Raw genomic sequence first — 25071 nt, 5'->3', positions numbered from 1 at the left:
TTTTTTCCTATCTGATGCAATTTGAAAAGGCAGTCACACATTCCATGTTTTAAGAAAAGCCCTGCAGATCCCTAAAAGCAATTTTAACGTTAAAGCTGGATAATACTTGTGACTTACATAGCACTTGACATCTTCAAAGTGCTGTATGAGCATCAATCCTCACGATATCCTTGGGAGGCAGGTAAGGGGCAATATCTCCATTTTAGAACGGGGTGACAGCCTGGTTCCCTGCTGGGATAACTTGGCACTGCCCCGTCCTCATACACCACATGTGCTCCTGGCCCCAGAAAATTTAAGTGACTCACCCAAGGCCACAAAAGGAGTGAACATGGATAAAAGGCAGAAGGATTTCTGTAATGAGAAGTCAGCAACTTCCCATCCACTTCCAAGAACACAGTTATGATGCCTCTGCTTAAAAGACCCCCTGTCTGTATTCAGAAACCAAGCAAAGAGAAAGAGGCACCTGCTACTGAGATCTACAGTTGCTGTTTGCTTTGATCTGCTTCTTCCAGAACAGCTCCCAAAAATACCACGATAGCAAGATGAAAATGCAGGTGCTAGTGTCAAACTGCAAGTATGGAAAACTTTGAAGAACCACCAAAAACTGCCAAGTTCCTCCTGGGAATTTTATAAACTTCTGTAAAAATATATAAATTGCCTCCACTGATGACAACATGAAACCTTCAAGCAATCTACTCAAAAGCCATGTTAGAGTAATCCTGAAACCAATCAGTCTCACAGATGCCTCAATATGGAGGAGTAAGAAGCCACATATCCAGCACAGAGTAAGAGTAAAGCTTGAAGTTAAAATCCTCTGGCTTTGTTCTTCTTGACCTGCCATTTCTACATGAGCATCACCCTGTGACACAGCATTAGCAGCACTTACAAACAAGTGGCAATTAGCACTGCTTATCTGACTGACCCTGGGAGTTCTGTGCAAGGAGGATCTGCCTACAGAGAGAGGCTGAAGTAAACATGCTGCATCTTTTATATGTCCAATTAAAGAGCCAAAGGACTTCCAAGAGGCTGATAACTACAGAAAGTAACCAAACCAAAGTAAGCTGAAGTGACCACAGACAGGGTTTGCAGAAGGATGTTTGGATACAGCAGTGTGAAAAGAAAGCTTCTGTGCTTAGCAACAAAAGGAGTTGCTGCTGCTGGGGCCAGGAACACTACAGCACCTCGAAGGCTTCATTCCCTCTGTAATGTTCCTGGGCCAAAGACTGGGTGCTTCTCAAGGACTGTACTCCTGAAAAGGAGAGGAACAGACTGAACCTCAGTTTTGCAGCGCAAAGAGGCAGCAGGAGGGTCCACAAAGGCAGCCCCACAGACAGTAACACCATTTGTCACATATGAACACCACTCCTTTTTTTGCTCTATTTCAAAGTGAAGATTGCCCTCACTGGGGCTGAGGGAACAGTTTTAATCCCAGGAAAAGTTATTTAACAGACTGCCAGCAACTGCTTAGTGCTTCTCAGGATTTAGGCATCTCAAAATTTTGTCAGATCACAGCCACAGCAGCTGGTCTCTTCCCAGCAGGAAAGAGTCTCCAGGGAAATGGTCTCATTCAAGTAATATGGATTAGAAAGAGGAATGCAGAGCCAGAGAGAGATTTTGAAGATTAAGAGCCTTTGCCAGCAAACCTTCAAGCCAACCAGGGCTCTCCTTTGTATGCTGAGGGCTCTGTCTCATGTTCCTGGGAAGGCTGAAGCTGCTGCAGTAGCGGGATGGAGCCAGTGTGACTGGCCAATGTGTCCCAGCCAGGTCACTCCAGGTGACCTGTTCCAGGGCAGCAAGGGAACAACAGCCCACTTGGGCTGCACAAGTTTCTGCTGTCCCCCTCTGCCACCAGAAACTGCACCTCTGATGGCCAGTGGAGAGGAGAGGCCTCCTAATAACACATCAAGACTCTTTTCTGCAGGTACCCAGTGGCTGATGGTACAGCAGGACAGCAAAGCCAGCCAAGAAGAAAAAACACACAGAAAAGCAACTCAGCTATTTTCAGGCAGTTCAAGACTACTCGTTTCTAGAGAGGGAAAAAAGAGAATCAAAACTCAAGACTTTTAAATAAAGCTTACTTTATCACACAAGCATTTCCCTCAAAGCAAAGGGAAGCTCAGGATGTGGGGGAGCTCCTCTGAAGAACTGCCAGCTAAGGACTGAGTATGCTGACCCATGCCAAGGAGCTGGGATTCAAAGACTGCAGTGTGCTGTTTGCTCACATGCTGGGAGGATGGTGGGGTTCACCCCAAATGCTTAGACTTCCTCTCAGCTGGGTCACTTTTTTGCTGGAGATTTGCAAACAGCCAAGCTGAGCTGCAGCAGGTGACATCTGCAGAGAGCTGCGCTGCAGGGTTCAATCTGTGGCCAGGAGATAAGCAATGCTGATGAATGAAAATGGTGTATGGCTCTGAATTCCCTTAGCTGTTTACTCCAGGCAGGCCCCCATGTGCCAGTGAATGAATACTGACAGTATTACATAACAGCATTAAAGGGAAGGGATTACACGGGGCTCTGCTACCTACAGGAAGGCTTTCCCTGTCCATAATGCAGCTGACCTTTCTGATCCCTGTCTGAAAAGCAGCAGACGCCCCCACAGGGTCAGGATGTTAACCCAGATTTCTGTAATACTGGCTGCATTTGCTGTGATGGAGAAGTCATGGGAAGGCAATGCCTCTTCCCTGCCAGGCACACCAGGTGAGGCTGGAGAGGAGCAGGAGACCCACACAGCACCTCTCAACACAAGGGAAAAGCTAGCAGGGGTCTATGTGAGTTCATGTGAGTTTGAGAAGGAAGTGGCAGGCGTGTTGAACACAAAGGACAGTGCTTTTCAGGAAGCTCTGCTGAAAAGGGGCTTTCTGACAAAAAAAGAAGTGGTGCAAAGAGGATCGTTTTCCACCAGCTGGCAAAACGTGGCAATCTACATCCAAAATCAGGGCCTTGATCACAGGCAATGCTCACACAAAGATTTAAGATAATGCAGGCAGCAGTACTAAAAGTACTACTGGAAGTGCTACTAAAACTTAATGGGTACATGGAATACTACTTGTTAGGACATTGGAGAAAAAAGACAAAGATGAGATGCCTGTCTGCCATAGTAAGGATAATTAGGACACACACTAAGACAATGAGTATGTTCTGCTTTAAAAATCAAAGTTCCTTATGTGCCCATTACATCTCACTGGTGGCTGCAGGCACTGTGTAACTATGTGCACGTGGAGAGGCAGAACACTGAGATGTCCCTGAAATCCCACCAAACTCCTGCTCTCTACAGCTCTGCCACAGGCAGCAGTGCTGACCTGCACCTAGAGACCTGCCCAGGAGCAGTGAGCACTGCAATCAAAGCACACAGCACTGCCAGCACACCTCTCACTCTGTGCCCTCGGCTTGGGGTTCTGCTTTCATGCTGGCTCTGCTGGCTACTGCCCCACACGCTGCCATTGACTCCAGAGCTCAGCTCACAGCTGGATATGCTCTTTTTATTCTCCCTCCAAGCTTCCTTTCAGTAGAGGAATAGCTCCAGTTTGCATACTGTAATGCACAAAAAGAGACAAACATTGGTTAAATTAATTTTTACCTATGACTTTAGCAGAGATCTGTGCTTGTCTGCCTACAGTTGAGAGGAAGGCTTTTAGCACAGTGCATGGCCAAACCTCCTTTCCACCAGCCCTCCTCTTCCCAGACATTCAGCATCAATTTCAAAACTAACAAGTAGAATGCAGTAGTACAGCATTCCAAGCAGGAAAAGTTGAATGAGTAACTACTGCAGGGACAGTCTAAGCTTTCTGATGTGGACTCCACACTGAAGTAAGCTGTATTCAGAGAAAGCCAACAAAAAAAATGTAATTCCCAAAGGTAATGCTTCAAAGAAGCAAAATCAACATCACCAGTGTGCCTAGAGAAATGGAGATCTCTCTCAGGGGTGAATGCAGCTACAGCACCTGAGATACAACCCATGTGTTCAGAGACCATTGGCACTCCACCTAGCTCCTCTTCCTGAAGTCCTCCTCATCCCTGGTCTCCACGGCCGAGAGCGCGATCAGCATCTGGGCCGCGTAGTAGGTGGCCATGATGATGAAGCGCGAGTAGGGCACGGGGAAGCAGAACTCGTTGAGCGCGATGGTCAGGTCCGACACCATGAAGAGCATGGCGCCCACGCAGGCCGACAGCTTGGTCCACGTCCACAGGTCGTTGCAGAGCTGCACGCCCGCCACCGCGCGCCAGCCCATGAAGCCGATGAGGGCGATGTAGACGGCCACCAGGTAGGTGAAGGGGCCCGAGAGGTAGGAGTACAGGAAGGCGTAGCAGGAACTGGAAACGACGCCCATCAGCAAGCCGGCTTTGAGGTCCAAAGGCTTCATGCCAAAGGCTGAAGAGTACAGGATGTGCGTGATGCCAAACATCAGCAGACCTGGAAAGAGGCATTGACACAGAAAGTGGGACCTTTCATCAGTGACTGGCAGGCAGCAGCAGAACAAAATATTCCTTGCAGTGTTACCTACCAGTAACACTAGCAGTGACAACCATACTGACCACTTGGGATCATTTTATTGTAAAAATCTGTACATGGGAGATAGCACCAAGGCCCCAACCTAAAAAAAAAGCCCCGGCACAATTACAGCTGCAGCCAAGTACAGCTCTGCTGTGACAAAAGACTTTCTGCTGAGAAGCTGGGTGGAACTGAGCTGCTGGAGAATGAATTGATTTTTTTTTCAGGTAGTTCCTCTTCCCCTGCTTTGGGTGGAAGGTTGGGAGCAAGGTAGATCAAAGACCACCCCCTCTAACTATCCATAGTGTTTTGCTCATCGGTCACATGTAGAACAAGAAGACTGGAACCACAGCAGTATAGGAACAAAACGTGACAAAAGACACTAATCCCTCTGAACCCTGACACAAAGCTTGCCCGTATTTAGCCACAAACCCAAAGGCACTTGAGGACTAAATCTGGCTGCTTCTCCATCTCTGCCCATAGCGGGGAGAAACCTAAGCTGGAAAGAAGCAGCTGGCATATTTCAGGGACTGCACCAATGTGATCTGCCAACAATTTTATGGCTATTTGCAAGATTCAGATGAACCTTACCAGGAATCAGTTAGGGAAAATAAAATGCTGGCTTCCCTTTGAAGTGCAACACCACTGAGAAATGCCAGATGTGGGTGTTGGAAGGTGCTGCCCATGTGTTATTAACTTGCCACTAATCCATTTGACAAAAATATGTCCCAATGTGTTGGCACAGCTGCTGCCTCCAAGCTGTCATGACAACTGTAGATAATGGGCCACAAACAGAGCCCAACTCCTTGGGTCTTCTGGTTCCCAGACCCACATATGGTGCAGCTGCAGGCTCTCCTGCTTTATCCAGGCAGGGATATTAGAGGAGTTAAGTTATTAGAGGAGCTGGAAGTTTTCATGCAACTCCAAAGCATGAAATGGAGAAAAGGATCTGGGAAGCTGAATCCTCCAGCAGGACACTTGTGCACATTTAACACGTGATGCTCCGGTGTAAAAGGCAGTCAAAAAACCTGCAGCTGGCAGACATTGCTTCATCCTACTACTCTTGTGTTGAGGCAGCTCAAGGAAGAAGGGGAAATGTCTCCCTGCCTTTGGGGAAAACCAGATCAGACACCCACTGAGAGCTCAGCCATGGTGGGATGAGAAGGAAATCCACAGGAGGGAGGGGGCTGGTGGGATCTGTTTTGCAGGGCGAGGCTAGAGAAAATGGACAGCGTGAAGGGGAAAGAGAAGCACAAAAGAGGATAATGAGAAGCTGATGTTTCACAGAGCTATTGCACCTCACAGACAACAACACTGAAGGAACTGAGAAGGAATTTAGGACAAGAGCTTTTCATAGGGTTATAGTGCAGGAAAGGTAAGAGCCCAGGGAGGTGGTAAGGAGAAGAAGGATATGTCGTCCTAGCAGTGAGCAATATTTTTTCCTTCAGTGGCATTATATGGAGCATTCTGCAACAGGGAACTGTGTTGTCCTTCATGCAGGCATCTGGCAGCGAGGAGGAGGACAGAATGCAGCAGGCAAAGAGCCTGGAAAGGCAGGAGGAGTTTCGTGATAGGTGGTGAGGCTGGTCACAAACAAGGGAGTCAACTCCCAGGTTTACTCATTCAACACCCACAAATCAAGCCAGGAACTAGAGAAACTTGTGATGGCTGCACAGGGAAGGGGGTGCACTTCTCTTGTATTTCTCAGTCTTTAGCTTGGTCCTCTCAACCACATCAGGGAGATCAGCCCTTTTCTCCCACTTTCTTCCTCTGGGTTTCCTCTGTCTTCTTCACCAAATGCATAAATTGTTTCTAAGTGCCTGCAAAGGAGGCAGTGTCAAAGGAGGTGGATATTAACACTATAAAGTATCTTCTACATGCAGTAAGAGTAGTTAGAAAACAGTGTGTTATTAGTGGACTGAAACAGCAAAAATGGAAAAAAAGTCAAGTGTGCCAGGAGTAGGTTCCCAGGCTCTCACTTCCCTATAAAGTAATGAACAAATGTCCTTTTATAAACTCATTGTCTCAAAAGCTTTTCAAATGAGCCCAGTTTCCAACCCTTTTTCAGTCCAAAAACTGCAGAAATTGAAGAGAATGTACATTTTTATCCAGTATTTCCTCTTCTCTCCTCAAAGTCCCACAACGGATGACATCAAAAATATTGTCAGTTTTCAGCAACAGCAACCTGATGAATTTTAAATAGGAAAAAATACATTTTGCAGGCAAAGTGAGGGATGAAATGGAGCAGTGCACTTTATGTGCTTATACGTGAAATGCAAATATTAACACTTCCCTACAGAAGGTAGCAGCTCAGTGGGCTGAGATTTTCAAAATGCTCCAACAGAGCTTTTCTTCTCTTTAAGAAGAAAAAATGTGCCTAAACCCACTAAGCAAAACCTCTAAGTTGTGAGACTAGGGCTGAAAACCTGACTCATTTGCAGCTTATAGCTCATCAACCAGATGCTGAATTGCTGTGACTGGCTAACCTTCCTCTAGCAGTAACTTGGAGAAGAAACTCAGAGATATACCAGTTACACAGGAATGGAGAAGGGCAGAAGAGTCCAAACACAAAAATCATGGGGGACATGGGCCTTGAATGTTTTCCAGGCCATAGCTCAAGGAGCAACTCCAGGAGGCAAAACCAGTTGAGCTGAGGCAACTGAGCCAGGTACTCCTGTTGGGAGGAGGCCCATTGGTGGGAATGTCAGCACTCAGCACAGAAGGGATGGCACCTCAAGAAAGCTGGAGCTCCTCAGCAGCGTGCCCAAGGCTCAGCCAGATAGATCCAATCCTCAGGGCCTAATCCAAACCCCAACAAAATCAGTAAACATTTTTACATGAACTTTTAATGGGATGGGGATAAGCCCTTGGGAAGCAGGATTAAAACCAGATTCAGAGCATTTGGCCTTTCATATCTGGCACTGCACACACTTCTTTCTCGTAAAGAAAGAGCTTGTGGGAATCCCAGAATAAAACTAGATACTAACCTCATGAGACAGGGCAAAAAATAAGCTTTCAGATCTGACAACAGCACAAGTCAGGAAAGTTCTCTCTTCTCATCACACTTTCCAGTGGGACAGTTACAGTAGCCACTTAGTGGTAGGTGTTATGTGCAATCCCTGTGCTGCTTAAATTAACTTCAGAAACCCCACCAGTTAGTTCAGTGAAGAACTCAACTGCTGCTGATTTCTTTTGACAGTCCAAGGCCAGGGAGAAGGTTGCTGCAGGCAGGTTCAACGTGGCTTTAAATGATTAATCTGAATCATTATGTTCCAGTCTGCAAACTAGCAAAATAAACCAAGCTCATTTTGCTCTGAGAGATGTGGATCTTTCTGTAGAGAAGAACAACCACTGCAGTAAGGTTTGTCCTTGATTGACCATCATTTAAATGTTTTGCTAAACAGACATGTCTTGTACAACAGGCTGCATGATTCACACTGATGAACCTGCAAGTAGGACAAGATTGCTGCTGCTTTGGTTTCTATCATCCACTTAATGCCTCCCCCAGGCTATGGGCTTGTCTATCAAAACATAAACGTTCTCTCCACCTGTTCTCCACCAAGGAGCTGTGCACAATATGTTCCATCCCCAATCCTCACAGCAAAGGGCTGACAGGTCTCCCTGCAGAAAGATGGGAGGTAAATACTTCCTGTAGCTTCATGGGAACTGATGAGTGCCACAAGTGTTTCCTTCTCTTCCCCAGGGAATCTGGCATGCCAGCTTCTCAACTCCAGCCAGCCCAGATGCTGTGACACATGCCAGGAAACCTAACCTGACCCAATTACCTCTCTAACCTCAAGAGAAAGACTCATCCACGATGTGCTTCCCCAAACCATGATGGATTTTAGTCAAGGGATGAGTGCTTCCCAGCACCCAGGGCTTAAGCTGTACATGAATAAACAAAACATGTGGCCCAGCAACTCATTACTAAATAAAGAGGGTAACAGCTGGGCACTGTGGCATCCCTTCAGGACTGACATTGTACTCACCATGAATGAAGTAGCCTTGCTCCTGCCAGATGAGAAAGGCATCTCCCACTGCCGAGAATATGAGTCCTGCTAGGATGCGGCTGGCACTCCGGTGTGACACTAAGAAGTTAATCCCATGAGCCAGAAGGAAAACCCACAGGCAAAAGATGGGCAGACATTTAATGAGGGCACTGAACCAGGAGGGGCTGGAAGTTGGCAGCCAGAGGACAAAATAGACACAAGTGGCTTTAAAGAACGGGACCAGTTTAGGGCCTTCACTCTTCACCTAAAGAAAACAAACATTAAAAGACAGGAAATTAATAGGATCATCAGAAGCATCTTAAACTTCTTAACAGAACTGGCTCCTTCCCTTTGAAAGTTGCTCTTCCATATACTGTCAGCTGGCAGTGTTCCTACCCCAAGAAATGCTGGTTGAACTTGACCATGATCCTCTGCCTAGATCTTTGTGACCCTCTCTGCTGAAAACACTTCTCAGTTGGCAGGATGGGCTGTGGGTGGTGGATTTGGAGGAAGTTTTAGAACTTTTTCTCTTTACTTGTTCTACTGAAAATATTTAGGCCATTAGTCAAACTGCTCTGGTGCTCCTTGTCACCTATCTCAATGTTTAGGCTAATCCCTTTAATATACCTTTCCAGGAGCTGTGAAAATACTGCGTACCCAGATATAGCCCAGCAGCAAACAAGCCCAGTAAAGGCAGAAATCTTCTCTCCCATCTTCACAGATCCTCCTGCTTAGGCAGTTGCAGATCACCCTGAGGATACAGCCTCTCACCTAACCCATTCTTTCCCCTGCCCTCTAGCCTCGTGCCTGGAGCTGGCTGTTGGCATCACAAGTGTCAAAACCCAAAACATCGACCTCCCAGGTGAGGATGTCACTTCCTCGGCTGACTAATACCAACATCAACCTCGTGTGGCTTTGTTCTAGCAATATTCTAATAATACAGTAATAGCAGGAAGTGTTTTGACTCAGGACTCTACTGTGTAAATACAGACATAAAAATGCAGCATGAGCACTTGGCTGCTCATAAAAAAACCACAGCAGGGGCAGAGCACAGAGCTACAGGCTCCACAAGCTGGGTCTGCTCTTGACAAACACTTAGCTGAGACCACTCTGCACAGTGATATGCATTGTGTTCACCTGCCCTCCTGCCACATTTCTGCATTTCAGTGCAGGTGGGTAAAAGTCTATGTGAGAAACAAAGCTATGATTTTATTTCCTCCTGGAGAAGAGCTGAGGGCCAAGACAAGGAGCAAAGGAAAGGACTGAACTGCTTCCATGCCTGCCTGAGCTATGTCCCAGAGTCTTACAGGAGGCCTGTTTCCTCTTGCACCTAAGGCAGTGCAACCCCCTGAGCTCCCCTGCATGCAGGGGTTCACCCTCAGTCTTCTCATTTCTTTGGTCAAGCAAGATTTATTTCCCGCATATCACTTCCCACTACTCATGGCCAAAGCATACAGAGGCTTCCTGCACTGGAGGAAGACATGGGGGGAAATTTAGAAGCATCCAAACAGATTTCACACTGTCAAGTCCAACTTCTCTTTGGTTTGTTTTTTTTTTTCCAAATAACTTGACCCTTTTTTTGCTTCCTGCATCATGGGACATTGTCATGACCAGTGTCCATCTTCCTTTGATGCAGGATGCCTTGGTGCAGATACTTAGGTGAAGATTGCACAGGAAATAATCCATGCTTACAGTGCTCAGGTGATAAAGCCTAACCTCATAAAAATTCAAGATCATTTATGGGCACAAGCAAATGGAGTCAGGTGGAGTTGGAAGGCAGAGGCAGAGGCAGTGGAAGGCATCTTCACATGCAGTATCTAAAAAGGGAATCTCTGAAGCAGTGAGGCTATAAATAAAGGGCAACCCAAGAAGACAGTGACTTCAAAATTTTTCTCACATCTGATGGAAATTTCCCCAGCATATAGCAGTTTCTTGGCAGTAAGGTATTTCATCATACATTATTCATAGGCTATTGCCAACACAATTTTTAAACACTCCATTTAACAACCAGGCTACACAATTCCCTAACAAAAGGACATCAGCAAGCCGTTAACTTTCTTGTATTACATGGGGAGCTGTCGTGAGTCCTCTACTTAGGCTGTCTAAATTAATCACCATTTACCACTCCTTGTCTGCATTCCCTGGGAAAATTCTGGCAGCAAATAGCAAATGAAATTGAAGCACAAGTCATAAAAACCCATATAGTCTCCTCACAGTACTGGGGTTGCCTGGGAACTATCAAGTACTGTAGGGGAAAGAGTGCATAGAAGCATACAGGAGAGTATTTGGGTTAGTAAACATGGTAGGTTTTATTTAATACCTCATATTAAAAGACAAACACCTGCTAGGAGCAGTTACAATTACCATCACAGCTTGCCCTCCCCTGTGTGCACACATTATGAGACAGGTTTTAATTACACTTGTCATTTCCCCAGGAACCTTGCCTTACTGAAGCTAAGATAAGAACTTGTGCAGAACAATTATGTTTACTTGGTAAGCTTAAAATTACTTTTTCTCACTATCTGAATGTAAATTTTGCAAGCCCAGACAGCTTTATTTTAGAATAATGGTTTGTATTATTTCCATCCTAATAATAATTGAGGAACTTTTCATGCATAAGAGTTACAGCACTCTCATGTAAGAATGATCTCATACTTCTAGAAGGGCTGCAGACTTCTCATCATTGACACTTTATTTCTTAACACTTCTTCTCCAAGTAGACTTCAGATGAGTTAGTTCCAACCATGCCCTTGCCCATCACAGAATGCTGCAGCTCACTGGAACCCCTTTCATGGCTGTGACCAAGATGAGAGCCCCATGAGTGGCACTGGGAATACTTTGGAAAAGTCCTCCAAGAAAAACTGAGGCAACCAGAGGGTGAGGCTGGGGATTATCCTCTGTTTGGCCACATGGCTGAGGCTCAGAAAGGGGTGATGGGGCAATTTGCCACCTGAAGGACAAGTCAAGACTGGTATTGGAAAACCATGTACCAACATGACTGGAAGCTGTGGTTTGAGGAAAGCCAAGCATATAATAATCCATGATGGGACTTGCTGTACCACAGGGAAGGGGAACATTATTTCTTGTCTGCATGGATAAATTGGATTAAACCACCCATCTTCTTTGTCCCTGTGTCTCAGAGACAGAATGTGAGATGGGGCTGCACCATGGGGCTGGAAAAGGAAGCACTTGATAGAGGTGACAAGATCTTTTTTGCTAATATGTGGGATTGTCATGGCTTTAAGCTGGGTTTTGCCATTTTGCTACAAATTCTATTGCATTTTCCTTCCCAAATCTTTTCTCCTGCCACTGCTAATTTACTTTGTACTGAAATGCAGTACAGAAAATATCTTGAATGCAAAAACAAGGCAGTATTTCCAACATTTTAATTTCTAAACTGAGCATAATTTGGGGCTTTTTCTCAACTGCTATGGCTACTAAGTTACTTAGAGTCTTTAAAAACTAGTTTAAACTGCTATAAAGCCACTATCTCTGTATTTGTAGAAGTACAGTAGAAATATTATTTATTAAATTATCTGTATCCAATCCAGTGAAACTCTCCAAGACTTGGGCAGACTAGGAGGAAGTTGTGTCTTGGCTTTCACCAAGAGACTTTGTGCCAGATAATCTCCAGAGGTGCCTTCCAATCCCAACCATTCTGTGATTCTGTTCAATCAGAACATGGTACTGGCACTTGCAGCTTTCTGGAGGCTTGGGGTTTGGATATCCACCTCTCTAGGTGTTCCCGGGTTTACAGGATCCCTTCTTGTTTTGCCTGTACTCATTCTGCTCTAGTTTGAAACATTGCTGTGTATGGCCTGTTCTGACTGCTGCAGGCACATAACCAAGCCAAAAAATTTACACCTGGCTCCTCTTCTCCAGAATGAGCCCCATCCACAGAGGAACAGCTACACAGTGTAGCAGTGTATAAGACAGTGCCTCGATTTTCTTTAACATTTTGGAGTCAGTTGTCTGTATCTATATCACAAGTGGGAAAGCAAATCCAGCTGCCACAGGGAGGGAGACATCTTCCTCCTGAGGTACAGAAGAACATCAGGAGATTGTTGCATTGAAATGCTAAAGTTGGACAGAGTTCACTGTTCCTAAGCCTTGCACTGGTGCCAGGAAACAATGTGGAGTATCAACTTTTCTCCCTGCAAAGCCCCCTAAATCAGCCTGCAATGAAAATGAGTATACAGACACCAGCTGAGTGCCAGCCTGCTGTGGGGATATGGCTCACACCACTTTGCACTGGGCTGAAAAGTGCAGCTTTCCAGGAAAAGTGCTGTAAAAATAATACCCCAGCCATTCCACTGAGCATCACTTGAGCACAACTGTGTGCACTGGCCAAAGAAAGCCGGGCTGTTGTCCTCCTCCCATCAGCCTTGTATCATTTTGTGTCTGAGCTGCTCCTCCTGCTTCTGGCATCCAGCATTGTGGATCCTGCCTTGGTTCTCCCCTACCGTGACAACAGCTCTCACCCCCAGTTGTGTGCCAATAAATATTTATTTGGCTTTGTTGCCAAGTTTGCTGCCACTGCAAGCCCATGGCCCTTGTTTCTCACTGCCCAGAACATGTGGCTCTCTGCAAGGCTCTCCAGCTCTGCTCTCCTGCAGGAACAAACGTGTTCCTGGGGAACAACTGATTGCCTGTTGCCATTTGTCAAGGAAGGTACTGGCTTGTACGTGTCCCAAGCTGCTCCTGAAAAACATTCTGAAAATAAGTGCTCATTATGGAAGGTGGTGAAGAGTTACTGAAGCAGCCAGTCAACCTGCCTGAAATACTGTGTTGATGCAACATATTTTTGCAATTAATAGGAGGGTTTTTGTTTGTGTTGGAGATGCCAAGGGCCAAGCATCCAAAGCAGATGGCTCCTGAACAGGCTCCACATGCTGCAGGAAATTCAGGGTGATAGATAAACCCTCCTCCCCTCAAGTGGAGATAAGACTGTAGAGGCTGCATCTAAAACAGATTTGTGAAATAGCAAATAAATCACCCAGAAGATGGTACGTGCTTTGCGTGTGGGAGAATCTGCATGCTGATAATCCCCTCTCCACCATGCTTATGCCATGCAATGAGTTTTGCCAGGTCTTTATTGCAGCTTCTGGCACTCCCCAGCATAACTCAGGCCTCTGTTTCTCCCACAAGAGTAATGCAGTGAAACTCAGCTCATGCTCAGCTGTTCAGTCAGACCTGTTTGCAAGGGGTCAAAAAATCATGGATTTGTCTGACAGGAGCCTCTGTTGTTCAGCACAAGCCAAAAGTAACAGGACTCTGCCTGAACAGTTCCAGCCTGCAAAAGGACCATCCTCCCAGCTCAGACACGAATGTGCAAGGCAGCTCTTCCACCCCCAGGGTCTCTTAAACACCTGCAAAACAGGGCTGATTTGTTGGCTTCCATCGTTCCTCCCTCTACTCCAGCAGTCTGGGTATTCTCTTCCCCACCTCAGTTAAGCAAACTAAGGTCCAGCTGTACTTCCAAGCTTTGCTCCACAACAGACCAACACAGGGTTGAGAGCTAGAAATACTTGACTTCTTTTTCTTAAGACCAAGCTATGGCTATTTGCCAGAAAAATACAATTAAAAAATTGGCACAGGCCCTCACTTTTCTTGGGTGGTGAGCTCAGCTATATTGCTTCACAAATTCTTGGCACCAGCAAAGTCACCCTTTGGTGGAGGCACAGAGGAGCAGGCAGTGGGGGAGGATCAATCAAACTGGCATCTAACAAGGGCCTCTGTGCATGGCTGGGCTGCTCCAGACACAGCTGCATCCAGGAAAGGAACCACACCAAAACTTATTTTCACCACCAAGTCAAAGTGCTACCCAACTTGCAGTCACATTAACACTCAACCAAATCTCCAGATTAACCACAGAGGGGATGAAAACCTGTCAGCACCGGGGGTGCTTCCAGATGAGTGCAGAGAGAAGGGAGGAAATGTGCAGCACGAGGCTCCCTGCAGATGCCTGGCAGCAGCACCATGTTTGCCAGTGCCAGCCTCTCCAGGTGGAATGGCAGCTCAAGTTCCCACAGTGAGGCAGCACGCCCAGGCACTGTGGGGCACAGCACGGCCACCCAGCTGAGCCCAAAAATGGGCTGGTGTGTGCCAGGAGAGCTGGGCAGCACTCACTCAGAGGCTCCTCAAACTGTGGCTGTGGCAGTGACACGAGGCTGCAGACACCACTCCTGCAGTGTAAGTTAAACAGCAGCTCTGTCTTGTCATCAGGTGCTTAAGAATGTAAAACATGCTGGGTGCTGACCAGGCTCACAGGGCTGCTGACGAGGCCAAGCTGGCTCAGCAGCCACTGTGACCTCTTGGACATGGCAGCTCTCTGCTGCTACACCCATGAGATAAAAAATATGCATCTGCAGACAGCCAGAATGTAAAAATGTCACAAATGGGAAACTGAAGTTTTGCCCTCATAAGAGTCCTTGTAGGAGGCTCTAGAAATGTGAGGGAACAGTCTCTAAGGTTGATGGAGGAAGTTCTGGAGCCAAGGAAATCACCCCACAGCTCAGGGCACTGCTTGTGCCACAGACTGCAAGAGGAGCCCACTCCTACTTCCTGCCTTTTGAACCATGACATTGCCCAGAGCTATCCTGAGACACTGGACCACGGTGTTCCCTCTGGCAGTAAAGGAAGTTACAGTATCCATAAAAGTTATCTCCTCTACTGAAGAGAAGACGAAATCCTGTTAGCTCAGTAATGGGCTACACCACAGTGTCTCTGGGACCTTCCTGCACTGCCCAGGACCTGCTGCTACCAGGCCAGGCAAAGTCAGGCACTGCCACACCCACCAATCCCTTACAAAGTCACTGGGGTACCTGCCCTTGGCTTTCTGGCACTGCAGGGAAGCCTTCAGGGTGGTGAAGCCTTTCTTTAGCAGATGTTAACTCATAAAATATTACAAATACATTTCACCCTGAAGATTCAGCCTGGAAGTACATATCTTTGCTAGGGTTTGGTTTTGGGGGTGATTTTGCCTTTTTTTCCATTACCCATCATCTGTCCTGTCTACCAGACTGGCACAGGACCACAAGCAGGGCTATTTTCAAAACCTCTTCTTAACCTGCAGTAGTAATGATTGACTCCATATCTGTAGCAATGCTATAGCTGTCAGCAGTTTTGGAGAGTATGGTCAATAATGTGCGCTGCCAAGCACTAACAATACTAAACTAGTCAAGAATCCAAAAGCCTCTTCAGGCCTGCAGGGGTTGTCACAGACTAGTGCTTTCAGGATAGTTCAATGGCTCTCAGAAATGAAAGCAAAAATATAGTATTTGCCTGAAAGCATCTTATCTCAGAGCAGAGATTGCTTTTTCCCCCTGGGATTCCAGATCTTCCTCTTTGTGTAGCAGCAGAAAGCAAGCCTCTCCAAACATTTCCTTTGCTATAACACTCACAAAAGAACCCCTTGCAGGTGCTTAAAAACCTGAACCACAATGGGTCTGTCTTTTCATTTTGCCCATCAGAAATGCAGTGCTGCCACAGCAAGGGCATACACCCTTCCTCTTGAGTGAGGTCAGGTGGGGCCATATCCCTACTGCTACTCTGGACATCAGGAGGAGGCTGTGAAGCCACAGGGAATTTCAGAAGCCAGCACCCTGAAATGCACAGCTGATGTTGCACAGGCAATTCCCCCCAGGATGGGAATGGGCAATTATTTGGCCCATCACTAGAATCCAGATAAAAATTTCTACTGCTTACAGGAAAGCGTCCCCAGCTTATCCTGGGGAGGGCTTCCAGACTACAAGCACTTGTTCTCAGCAGACTCATGGTTATTTATATCACACTTCCCTGTGACAGGCAGTTCAGACTTCTGTTACCCAGGAAGAAGCAGTTTTAGGCAAGCCCAATGTGTGAGCTGCAAGGCACAGGGCCACAGCAAAAAGCAGCATCCCCTTGCAAGGCCCATTGCTACAGACAAGTGCCACCCATTGACATCTGCCCAGGGCTGTGTGGCAAAACTGGAGCCTCTCTCCAGCCTCTGGTACAGACCCAAAACAAAGCACCCCAGGGAGAGCTGTCAGTTCTTTCCTTGTCAGCACCAAGGGCAGGCTGAATCTCCAGGTAATACCAGAGAGGGATCTGACAGAGAGTGCTTTGTTCCCAGGGCTGAAACCCATCTTCAGCCTGCACTCTCCCATCTCCAGCATTATTTGCACCCCACAACACACTGCAACATTTATGTGCTTGTTGGAGGGCCCCAGCCACTCTGTCATTTCACTGTGGCAGTGGGGATGCATGGGACAATGTGTACTCAGGAAAAATGGGCACTTGGCAAAGTTCTACCCTGCCCCATGCTGCTTTGCCACCAGGGATTGGTATTTGTGAGGGAAGGCCCTTCCATCCAGAACAGCCTCTTCAGCAGAGAAACGTCATTTTACCGACAATCCGTGGGGAAGAATGTGGGTCTAAAGGAAGAGCATTGCAGGCACTGGGGCTGTCACAGTCCTTTGCAGGAGCTGCCAAAGAGCCAGGAGTGCAGCCCAGAAGGCAGGTGGCACCCAACAGGCTGTACCAGCCCCACCAGCCATTGCCAAAGACATGCCAAGGGTGAAACTGCCTCAGGCATTCAAAAGGCACTTCTGGCTCACACAACAGGCTGGCGCACACTTGGCAGAGGTGAGGCTTTTGCAAAAGGAACAGGAAGGAAGAACTGAAACAGGAGGGGAAGGTAGCTGCCAGTGTCTGGGAAAGTTGGCAGCTCTGCACAAGAGTTTTTGCTGTTTGAATTCTCACAAGGGGCTGTAATAATACCAAATAGGGCTGTGCTGGGAAACCCAGGAGGGACTGCTCAGCTTGTCTGATGCCTATTAGGAAACTGAATGAAAAGCTTTAGTCTACCTGTGTATCACATCCTGCAGGTTGAAAGCTTGTGAAATAATGAAACTTAAGAAAATCAGAAGGGAAAAATAGCAATGAATCCCAATAAAGATGTGTACTTAGAGAGATGCTGCTGTGATACCTTAAAAAAAGCAGCAGCCCTCCTCAATGTTATCATGGGATCATTATGCTTAAGAGACAGGAGGGTGTTATGGTCAAAGGATGATAGCAGAGCCACAGATTTTACTTCCAATATCCATTCTTGTGTCAAGATGCTGTGACCCAGATAAGTCAGTATCAGACACAACTCACCTGAAAACAAATTGGATCTTCCCAGGCAGTCTCAACAGATGTGGAGTGGGCAGGTGCAAACACTAACCCACACACTCCCAGAACTCACACTGATACACCCAGGCTTTTACTTACAAAACCCCTGCTGTAATCCAGCTGCATAAACAAATGCAGACCACACTCACAAATGAGCGTGCAGCTGCTTACCAGGATTATTCCCTTTATATTGAGGGTGCAAATCTGGATATGCAACCAAGCAAAGTGGAAATTTCAATTAAAACATCAATGAAGTGACAACCTTGTCATCACACTCCTTTTATATCAGGGTTGCAGGGAAAAGCCACAAAACTTACTTAGCTCCTCCTGCAATGGAGAGCACTGCTATCCATACCCTGACAAAATCAAAGACACAGGTAAATAGGGATACAGCAGCCAAGCCATGGTCTCAGCCCAGCTCTGCTGAAGCCATGGGAGACATTAAATCTGAAGATCTGTCTGGTATGCCTAGAGTGTGCTAAAAAATGAGCAGCTGGCTTAAGGTCAAACTTCCCTCAGTCTCGAGCAATGATTCAATCAGAGACTACTTGCAACCAGCAGAAAGGCACTCAATTTGATATATAACAGGAAATTTAATGCCTGATGCCAACTGATGCCATATCTGCCTCCAAAGCTGGTCTCTGGTGAGCAGCAAAACATTAAACTTTACCATTCATTCAAACTTGACCAAAGTCTCAAGGCCAATTAGGTAACAAGGGTTGTCTCATCTTTTCTCAGTTTTGGTAGGAACATGTCCTGCAGTAATCTACAGGAATTAGTCTTTGGGAGAAGACTAGCCTGCTGGTAGAAACAAGGCATTTTCACAGGATTGCAGCAAGGTGAATCAAAAGAGTCACTATCCTCACTAACAGGCAGGTTTGCAATACAAGAGTCAGCCTTGCAAAACTGACTTAACGCAAGAGACACAGGTTGCATTTATTGAGAAATAAGAGAGAGAATCTGCATCTGTGCAACTCTTGAGTCAGAGGCTGCAGTGTGAGCCCCTGGGCCCTGATGGTGTCTGAAATCCTTCCCAGCCCAGCACACCTGACATCTTCAGGAAAGCTCTTGCCCAGCCCACCTACTGCTTTTCAGCTCTGGTGGTGTGTAAACACCCAGACCCAGTTTTCTGGGCTGTGTCACCTGGATACTTGCTCACGTCCAGCATTTTATGGAGGGATGCTCTAGACTGACACATTTGTCACACAGAAACCTGTCATTAGCTGAAATGCTATTTAGATCATGGCACTGTAAGAAATGGGTATAGGAAGGGCACAAGTGGGCTAGAAGAAGGAATAACCATGATCCTCATTTTGTGTGTGTTGCAGTAAGCAAAATCTGCATTTCTACTGTAATGACAAGTCTATTGGGCATTGTATGACATGAAGGACAGTAGAAAAATTAAGTGGTGATATAATAACTACTTGGGCCTCCAGGAGGGAAGGGAGTTATGTAACTAATAGTCTTCTTGCTGTTCAAGAGTTTCCACATGCTAGCAGAAAATGGGTTCCTGATGCCATCTTTTTCTAAGAGTCTAATTTCACTGGAGTTATTATTTCCTCAGCACTCTGAAGTTACCCACAGAGAAGATAACTTTGGCTCTTCTGCCACACGCAGCATATTTTGGATAGACATACTTGGGCAGGAGAAGAGAACAGAACAATTGCACGTCTGTCCTTTCAGAGGAATCATGTGTAAGTACAGACTTCTGAGCTGCACCCACTATCTGAACGCTCAGAGCACACTTTGAACAACAGACACGTGTGCCTTGAGTGATACACTTGGGTTAATGAAGCCTTTAATCCACAGCACTGCCTGCAGCAGTGATCAGCACTGCCTGCTTAGTGCTCCCTCCCTGGCAGTGGGCAGAGCGTGAGAGAAGCCTGCACTTTGCAGGCTCCGCTAGCCCACCCTCCCCTAGCAACAGCTCCAGCAAGGAATGTCAATGTCACAGCAAGAATGCACAAGTTCAGTCTGAAAAAATAAATCGTGGCATGTAACACTATGCCTGGGCTTCAGCTGGCATAAATCAGCACAGCGTTTTGCTCAATAGGACCAAAGTTTTTAGGCTTCTCCCAAAAGGTGAGACTGACAGAAATGTTACTAAGATCCAGCTAAGTTTTCCCAAGGTGATTATTCCCTCCTTTTTTTCAGTGAGCTCAGATGCTTAGAAATATTTTCTATCTTTAACTTACAATGACTTGGTTTTTATAGTAGAGCCATAATTGTCTGTGCAGGATATAAATGTGCATGTCTACAAGCTCCTGCCTAATAAAATCCCAATTTATGATGCATTTAAGTAGTGGGGGAAATTACAATGAAAGCATCAATGTTGCATAGAAATAGAGAACAAGCAAAATTAACCATAAGAGTTACTTCTAACTTAGATGGTTCCTAACATTTCATTCATTAATGCAGAAACAATACATCCTCTCTGTAAGAAGCAGAAGCTGAGATAGTTCCAGAGTCATCAGGCTTTCTTGTTTTCAGCAGAAGTTTGAGGATTACGGAGCACCCCTCCTAATAACAAACCTTTAAAGCTATACTTCGACCTACTGCTGCTACAATTGCCCACAGTGCAGAGTATCTAAGCAACATGAGTTACATCAGGTTTCCATACCCATCTAGATCAGTGTGGTTTGGCCCCTGTTCAGAAACACAAATGATACCCACCCAGTCCTCCAGCCCAATTCCATATTTCTTGCTGGTGAATATCTTTCCAGACTGTACCTTTCAGGTATTTTGCCCAGTTTCTGCAGATCACTTTTATACTCTTGTCCCAGTGACATCCTGCATCTTTCCCGAGGGCTGACAAGGGCTGCTCTCAGGAGGGTGCTGCTGCTTCCCACACAGAAGGGATGGGGCTGAGGGCTCCACTGCCTTCATGCAGTCAAAACAACATAGCCTTTCCCAACCCAGCTCTCTCTGTTTGAAGATGTAAACAGACCAGAGGACGAAAGGGAAGGGATGGGGATTGTTACCATATGGATTCTGGGCAATAATCTGTCCCAAAGAGTGTTTCACCTGTCTCCCAAACAGAGGGTTGTGCTAGGTCGAGTACAAGTCAGGTGTGGAGGGAATGTTGTAGGGATGAGAGCCCTTTGTTTATCTTGCTCTAAAAGACACACCCAATATCATCTATAACTGCCCCCAAAGAGATCTACCCTCAGCCAACTAATATCTGTATTTCCCATGCCCTGTTTTCCTCAAAGTCCTGTGAAGCTCTACACTAAGTTTAGTCCTAACTTGAGGGACAAAATAGGGTCCCTTCGAGCAAGGAGCATTATGTAAATGTCAGAATGACTGCATGTCTCCAGGCTCATCTCCTGCACCCTTGTGGCTGCTGCAGTCATGGTGCCTGCTGGGCAGAAAGGTCCTCAGGGCAAGAGCTGTCTCCCACAAGCTCACACTAAAACTACTTAGACAACAGTGTTGGGCGTGGGGGGAGCTGGACAAAAATCACTAATGAGTGCTCTTTTATTAAGGTGGGACCAGTGATGACTGAACAAAAATGGAATTAAACCTCACATATCCATGAAGCAAACATGCTGTTTATCAATACTGTGCTCCAACTGCAGGCTCTCAGCCCACACGGCTTTATGCAGAAAAAACAGCTCTTAATCAGAGCAGTATCAAGAATAACAATTTTGAAGCAGGACACTCCTGCTTGCCCAGCAGAGTAAGCAGTGAAAGCTTCCCTGCAAGGTGACTTCCAACCAGAGTGAGCATCGCTCACCAGATGGAACAGGATGGCAGACAAATGCATCTTCCCTGCCTCAGCCCAGCGCCATGCAAGTCTAGACTAACATCAGCAAGACTCCAGGGCTTTATCCCAACTGAGGACCTGGCACAATATGTTAAAAGGTACTTTGGCAGCAGACTTGTTTATTTGTGGCCATGCTCCCTGCTCAGCACATAGGAATTGTGCAGCATCAGAGTCCACAGCTTGATGAGCTCTGCACAATGCTGTGGTCTCTCTGTGCGCACTGGGTGGACATTCCAAGCCCTCCAGGCAATGATGCACATCTGGCAGCCAGCACAAACAAGCAGTCCTGGCTTGGTCCCCTCCATGGACCATGCCCCCTTGCGTGGTTCCTTCCTGCTATTGGTTGCACAGCAGATAGAGCTCACGGGTTTTGACTCATGTTAAAAGTGTCCTAAGGAAGAAAAGAAGGGGAGATGCAGGAGAGCAGGTTGTGTAAGCAGCCAGGGCCACCTGCTGCAGTACTGTACAAAGGCCATCACTTTGAGAGCAGCAAGAAAAATCCTGTCACTCTCAGAAGTGCTCTTCTGGTGTTCTCCCCATTGAGGCTGATGCTGCAGTGTGCTGGGAAAGGACATACACTACAGACAAATCAATTCCTCTGGCTAGTTTGATTATGCCTCAGGTGCTGCCCCTCCAGAGAACCTCCCCATCATGTCATGGCAGCGATATCCATGCAGGCTCCACAGATCCAGAGCAAAGGCAGTGTGGTACAGAGATAAGGGCTGGGCCCCCAGGCGAGCACCCAGCTGTGGCCAGACCGATGACCACTGCCCTTCCCTTCAGCAAGAGGCTTGCTGGAGGGAGCCCACCAGTGCAGAGCCATCCTGCTCCTCACCCCCAGCTGTGCAAGGGCCACACCACGCTCCTGGGCAGCACAGGCTGCTGTGTGACACCGATTCCAGCCGCCCTTCCCGGCCGTGGCACAGCCAGCATGGAGCAGCATCGTGCTCTCCTTCAGAGGAACAGCAGCGTGACAACCACCGACAGAGAGGTGCAGAAAATTGCTCCTCAGAACACTGAAGGCTTGCAGCTCTTTTTTTGTGAGCTGTGTGGAGGATCAGTCGCCCTCCCCTCTCACCTCCACAGCAATGGCAAATAGCTGCAGCTCTGGTCACAGCTTCTGGTCTTATCATCCCTCCAGCATCCCTCCCATAGTTTCACACCTGCATTAGTTGCCTTTGGAGAAGTAAATTGCTCACATGTCAGGGATACAGCCAGAGCAGAAATGTGCTTTATTACATGTCAAAAGGGCACATGAGAAAATAAGGCTTTTTTCATTTTCCTCCCCAGTTTACCTTCCTAAAGCCTTCCGGTCTGAACTCTGTACAGCCTTCCCAACACGTACTCGTGCTTTAGTCATCTGCCTCAAAACTCGGTTGAAATAACACTGCAAGACCACCCTAGATGCACTATCATAACAACCAAGTACTGCCTTCTGCAAACTGTGAAATAAATCCTGTCAGTTTCTGAGCCATTCCAGTACTGTCCCAACATGAGATTTTACTTCCAAGATACACATAAACAATTCACTATAACCAAAAGCATTGCTGAAGGACAAATTTAGTTTATGGCACAGAAGCACAAAGATACCAACCTTTTAAATTGTTTTGGAAAAACACACAAAAAAAAAAAAAGTTGGGCAGTGCAATGTTATAATTTCCAAGCTACTTCCCTCTGTCTCCAGAGATAAAAGTCATCCCCAGGCTGCTGATGAGCTTACCAGGTACATGTTAATAACTGGGGGACAATTCATCCAAACTAACAGAAAATACAGCCTGCAGTGCAGAACTGGCAAAGCAATTTAAAAGTTTTGAACGCCAGCTTTGCGAGTTAAGATCAGGACAAGATTTCTACCTGCCAGAGAGTTTGCAATAGCCTGGCCCTTAACCAAAGTATTTCAAAACAAGATGAGAATGGATCCACAGGGAACAAGGACACCAGCAGTAGGTGTTCAGCGCTGCAGCAAAGCACCAGGAAACTTTCCCACCAACAGTTATCCTTACAGCATGTGTTGAGTCTGCTGGGTACTCCAGCAAATCCCTCACTTTCTAGAAAGGCGAACATGCAAAGCAGCGTGTCTAACAGTGCAGCTTCTCTGCTGTTCCGGCAGTTCTTTCAGCACTGAAACAGCCCCGTTCACCTGCAGGGGCAGTTCCTCCTATTGCTGGCACAAGCCACAGCTCCTTCAGTTACCGGCTTGGTTCCATCAATCCAAGAATTCTGCTGCACACATCACCTACTGACAGGACAGCAGCGAGTTGCTATCTTATTGCCGGTTACGTTAACTAAACATCGTGACACCCCATGAGACCGGCAGGTGACACCAGTCCCAGTCTCGTGTCGTTAGGTGGTGGAAGTGCCAGACAGACTTGTAGACGAGACGCGGTCTCAGCGAGAGGTCACCCAACCTATGGAAATGTCTGTCCCACACGGGGATCACCACACACGCCTGAGCCCAAACCAGCACCTGGACAGCAAAGCACCCCCGGATGGCGAGGCAGCTGTGCCTGCGAGGGCAAGGGAGGCCGGGGGACAGGAGGATGCTGCCGGCCACTGCCGCGACGCGAGCCCAGGGCAGCCGGGCAGCGCCGCTCTGAGCAGATGCAGCGCACGTAGAGCAGATGTGCCGCGGATGTTTTTAAAAACAGACAGGACAAGAGGAGGACGCGGCGGAGAGCCGCCGGGGCAGGCGCACCGCTGGAGCAACAGCTGCCGCGGGAGGCCGGGGTGAGCATCGCGGGGGGCGGGGGTGGCCGCCAGTGCCGGGGCTCCCGGCGGCTCGGGGACAGCGCCCGGGAGAGCACCGGCCGGGAGAGCACCGGCCGGGAGCGGGGACAGCGGCCGGGAATGGTGGGAGGGGGCGCGGGCCCCGCCGCCCGCCCGCCCGCCGCGCGGCCCGCACTCACCACGGTGACGGGGGACACCATGTCGGCGGCGGCGGGGCGCGCTGCTGCTGCCGCTGCTGCTGCTGCTGTGGCCGCTGTCGCTGTCGCCGCTGCGGCCGCTGCCCAGCCGTGCCCTGCCCGCCTGCCGGGGCGCTTTTTTAGGCGGCGCTGACGTCACAGGAGAGGGGCCCCGCGGCGAATGCGCTGCGGGCAGAAGGAGGGGGCGGCCCCGGGCCCGCCCGGGCGGGCGGCGCCGATCGGAGCGGGCGGCCCCGGCCCCCGGCCCGCAGCCGGGAGGGCGAGCGCCTCGCCTGGCCCCGGCCACGGCGGCGTCAGCGGCGCCTCCGCCTCCCGTCCGGGCGCCCTTCGCAGCCGGCGGAGGCCGGGCCGAGCCGCTGCCCCTCCCCGGGGGCGGCCGCGGCGGGCGGGTTCCTGGCGGCCGAGGGGCGCCAGGGCCGGTCCAGCGCCCGCTGCCCGGGGGCTCCCGGCCGGCAGCGCCTCGCGGGTGCGGAGCCCCGGGCCGGGCACTCGGGGCGGGACCGCGTCCCTCGCTCCCGGCACCGGCCGTGCCAGGCGCTGGGCGGGGGCAGCGCACCCTTCGGCCCGCGCTCTCTGCCGGGCCCGTCCCGTCTCGGCTCCCCGCTCCACACACCTGGTCCCTGCCTGTGCCGCGCACCCCAGCCCCGGCCGCTCTCCTCCCTTCCCTTCCTGTGGCTTCCCGCCTGCCGCTCCTGCCCTTCCTTTCACATCCCTGTTTCTTGCACAGTCCCCTGCGGAGTCCCACTCTTT

General features: G+C 48.3%; 1 protein-coding gene across 1 annotated transcript; it reads right to left on the bottom strand.

Annotated features, from left to right (window-relative positions):
• Nucleotides 1–3217: 3217 nt before the first annotated feature.
• TMEM86A (transmembrane protein 86A) lies at nt 3218–24417 on the bottom strand. The gene is made up of 3 exons (XM_054275454.1): nt 24304–24417; nt 8479–8743; nt 3218–4411 (listed from the first exon to the last, which is right to left on the bottom strand). Exons 1-3 carry the CDS (start codon nt 24322–24324, stop codon nt 3984–3986), a joined length of 714 nt encoding a protein of 237 aa, XP_054131429.1. The 5' UTR covers nt 24325–24417; the 3' UTR covers nt 3218–3983.
• Between the last annotated feature and the right edge of the window lie 654 nt (nt 24418–25071).

This window comes from Melozone crissalis, unplaced genomic scaffold (genome assembly GCF_028551555.1).
Source record: "Melozone crissalis strain CALT ecotype California unplaced genomic scaffold, PUWL_Pcris_2 ptg000018l_1, whole genome shotgun sequence".
Lineage (NCBI taxonomy): Eukaryota > Metazoa > Chordata > Aves > Passeriformes > Passerellidae > Melozone > Melozone crissalis.
This window is presented reverse-complemented; position numbering and strand designations above follow the sequence as displayed.

Coding starts and splice junctions, on each gene's coding strand:
- TMEM86A (XM_054275454.1), bottom strand. CDS start 24,324: ATGGTGTCCCCCGTCACCGTG. Junction 8,744..24,303: donor TGGTGTCCCCCGTCACCGTG/GTGAGTGCGGGC, acceptor TGTTTTCTTTAG/GTGAAGAGTGAAGGCCCTAA. Junction 4,412..8,478: donor GCAAGGCTACTTCATTCATG/GTGAGTACAATG, acceptor GCCTCTTTCCAG/GTCTGCTGATGTTTGGCATC.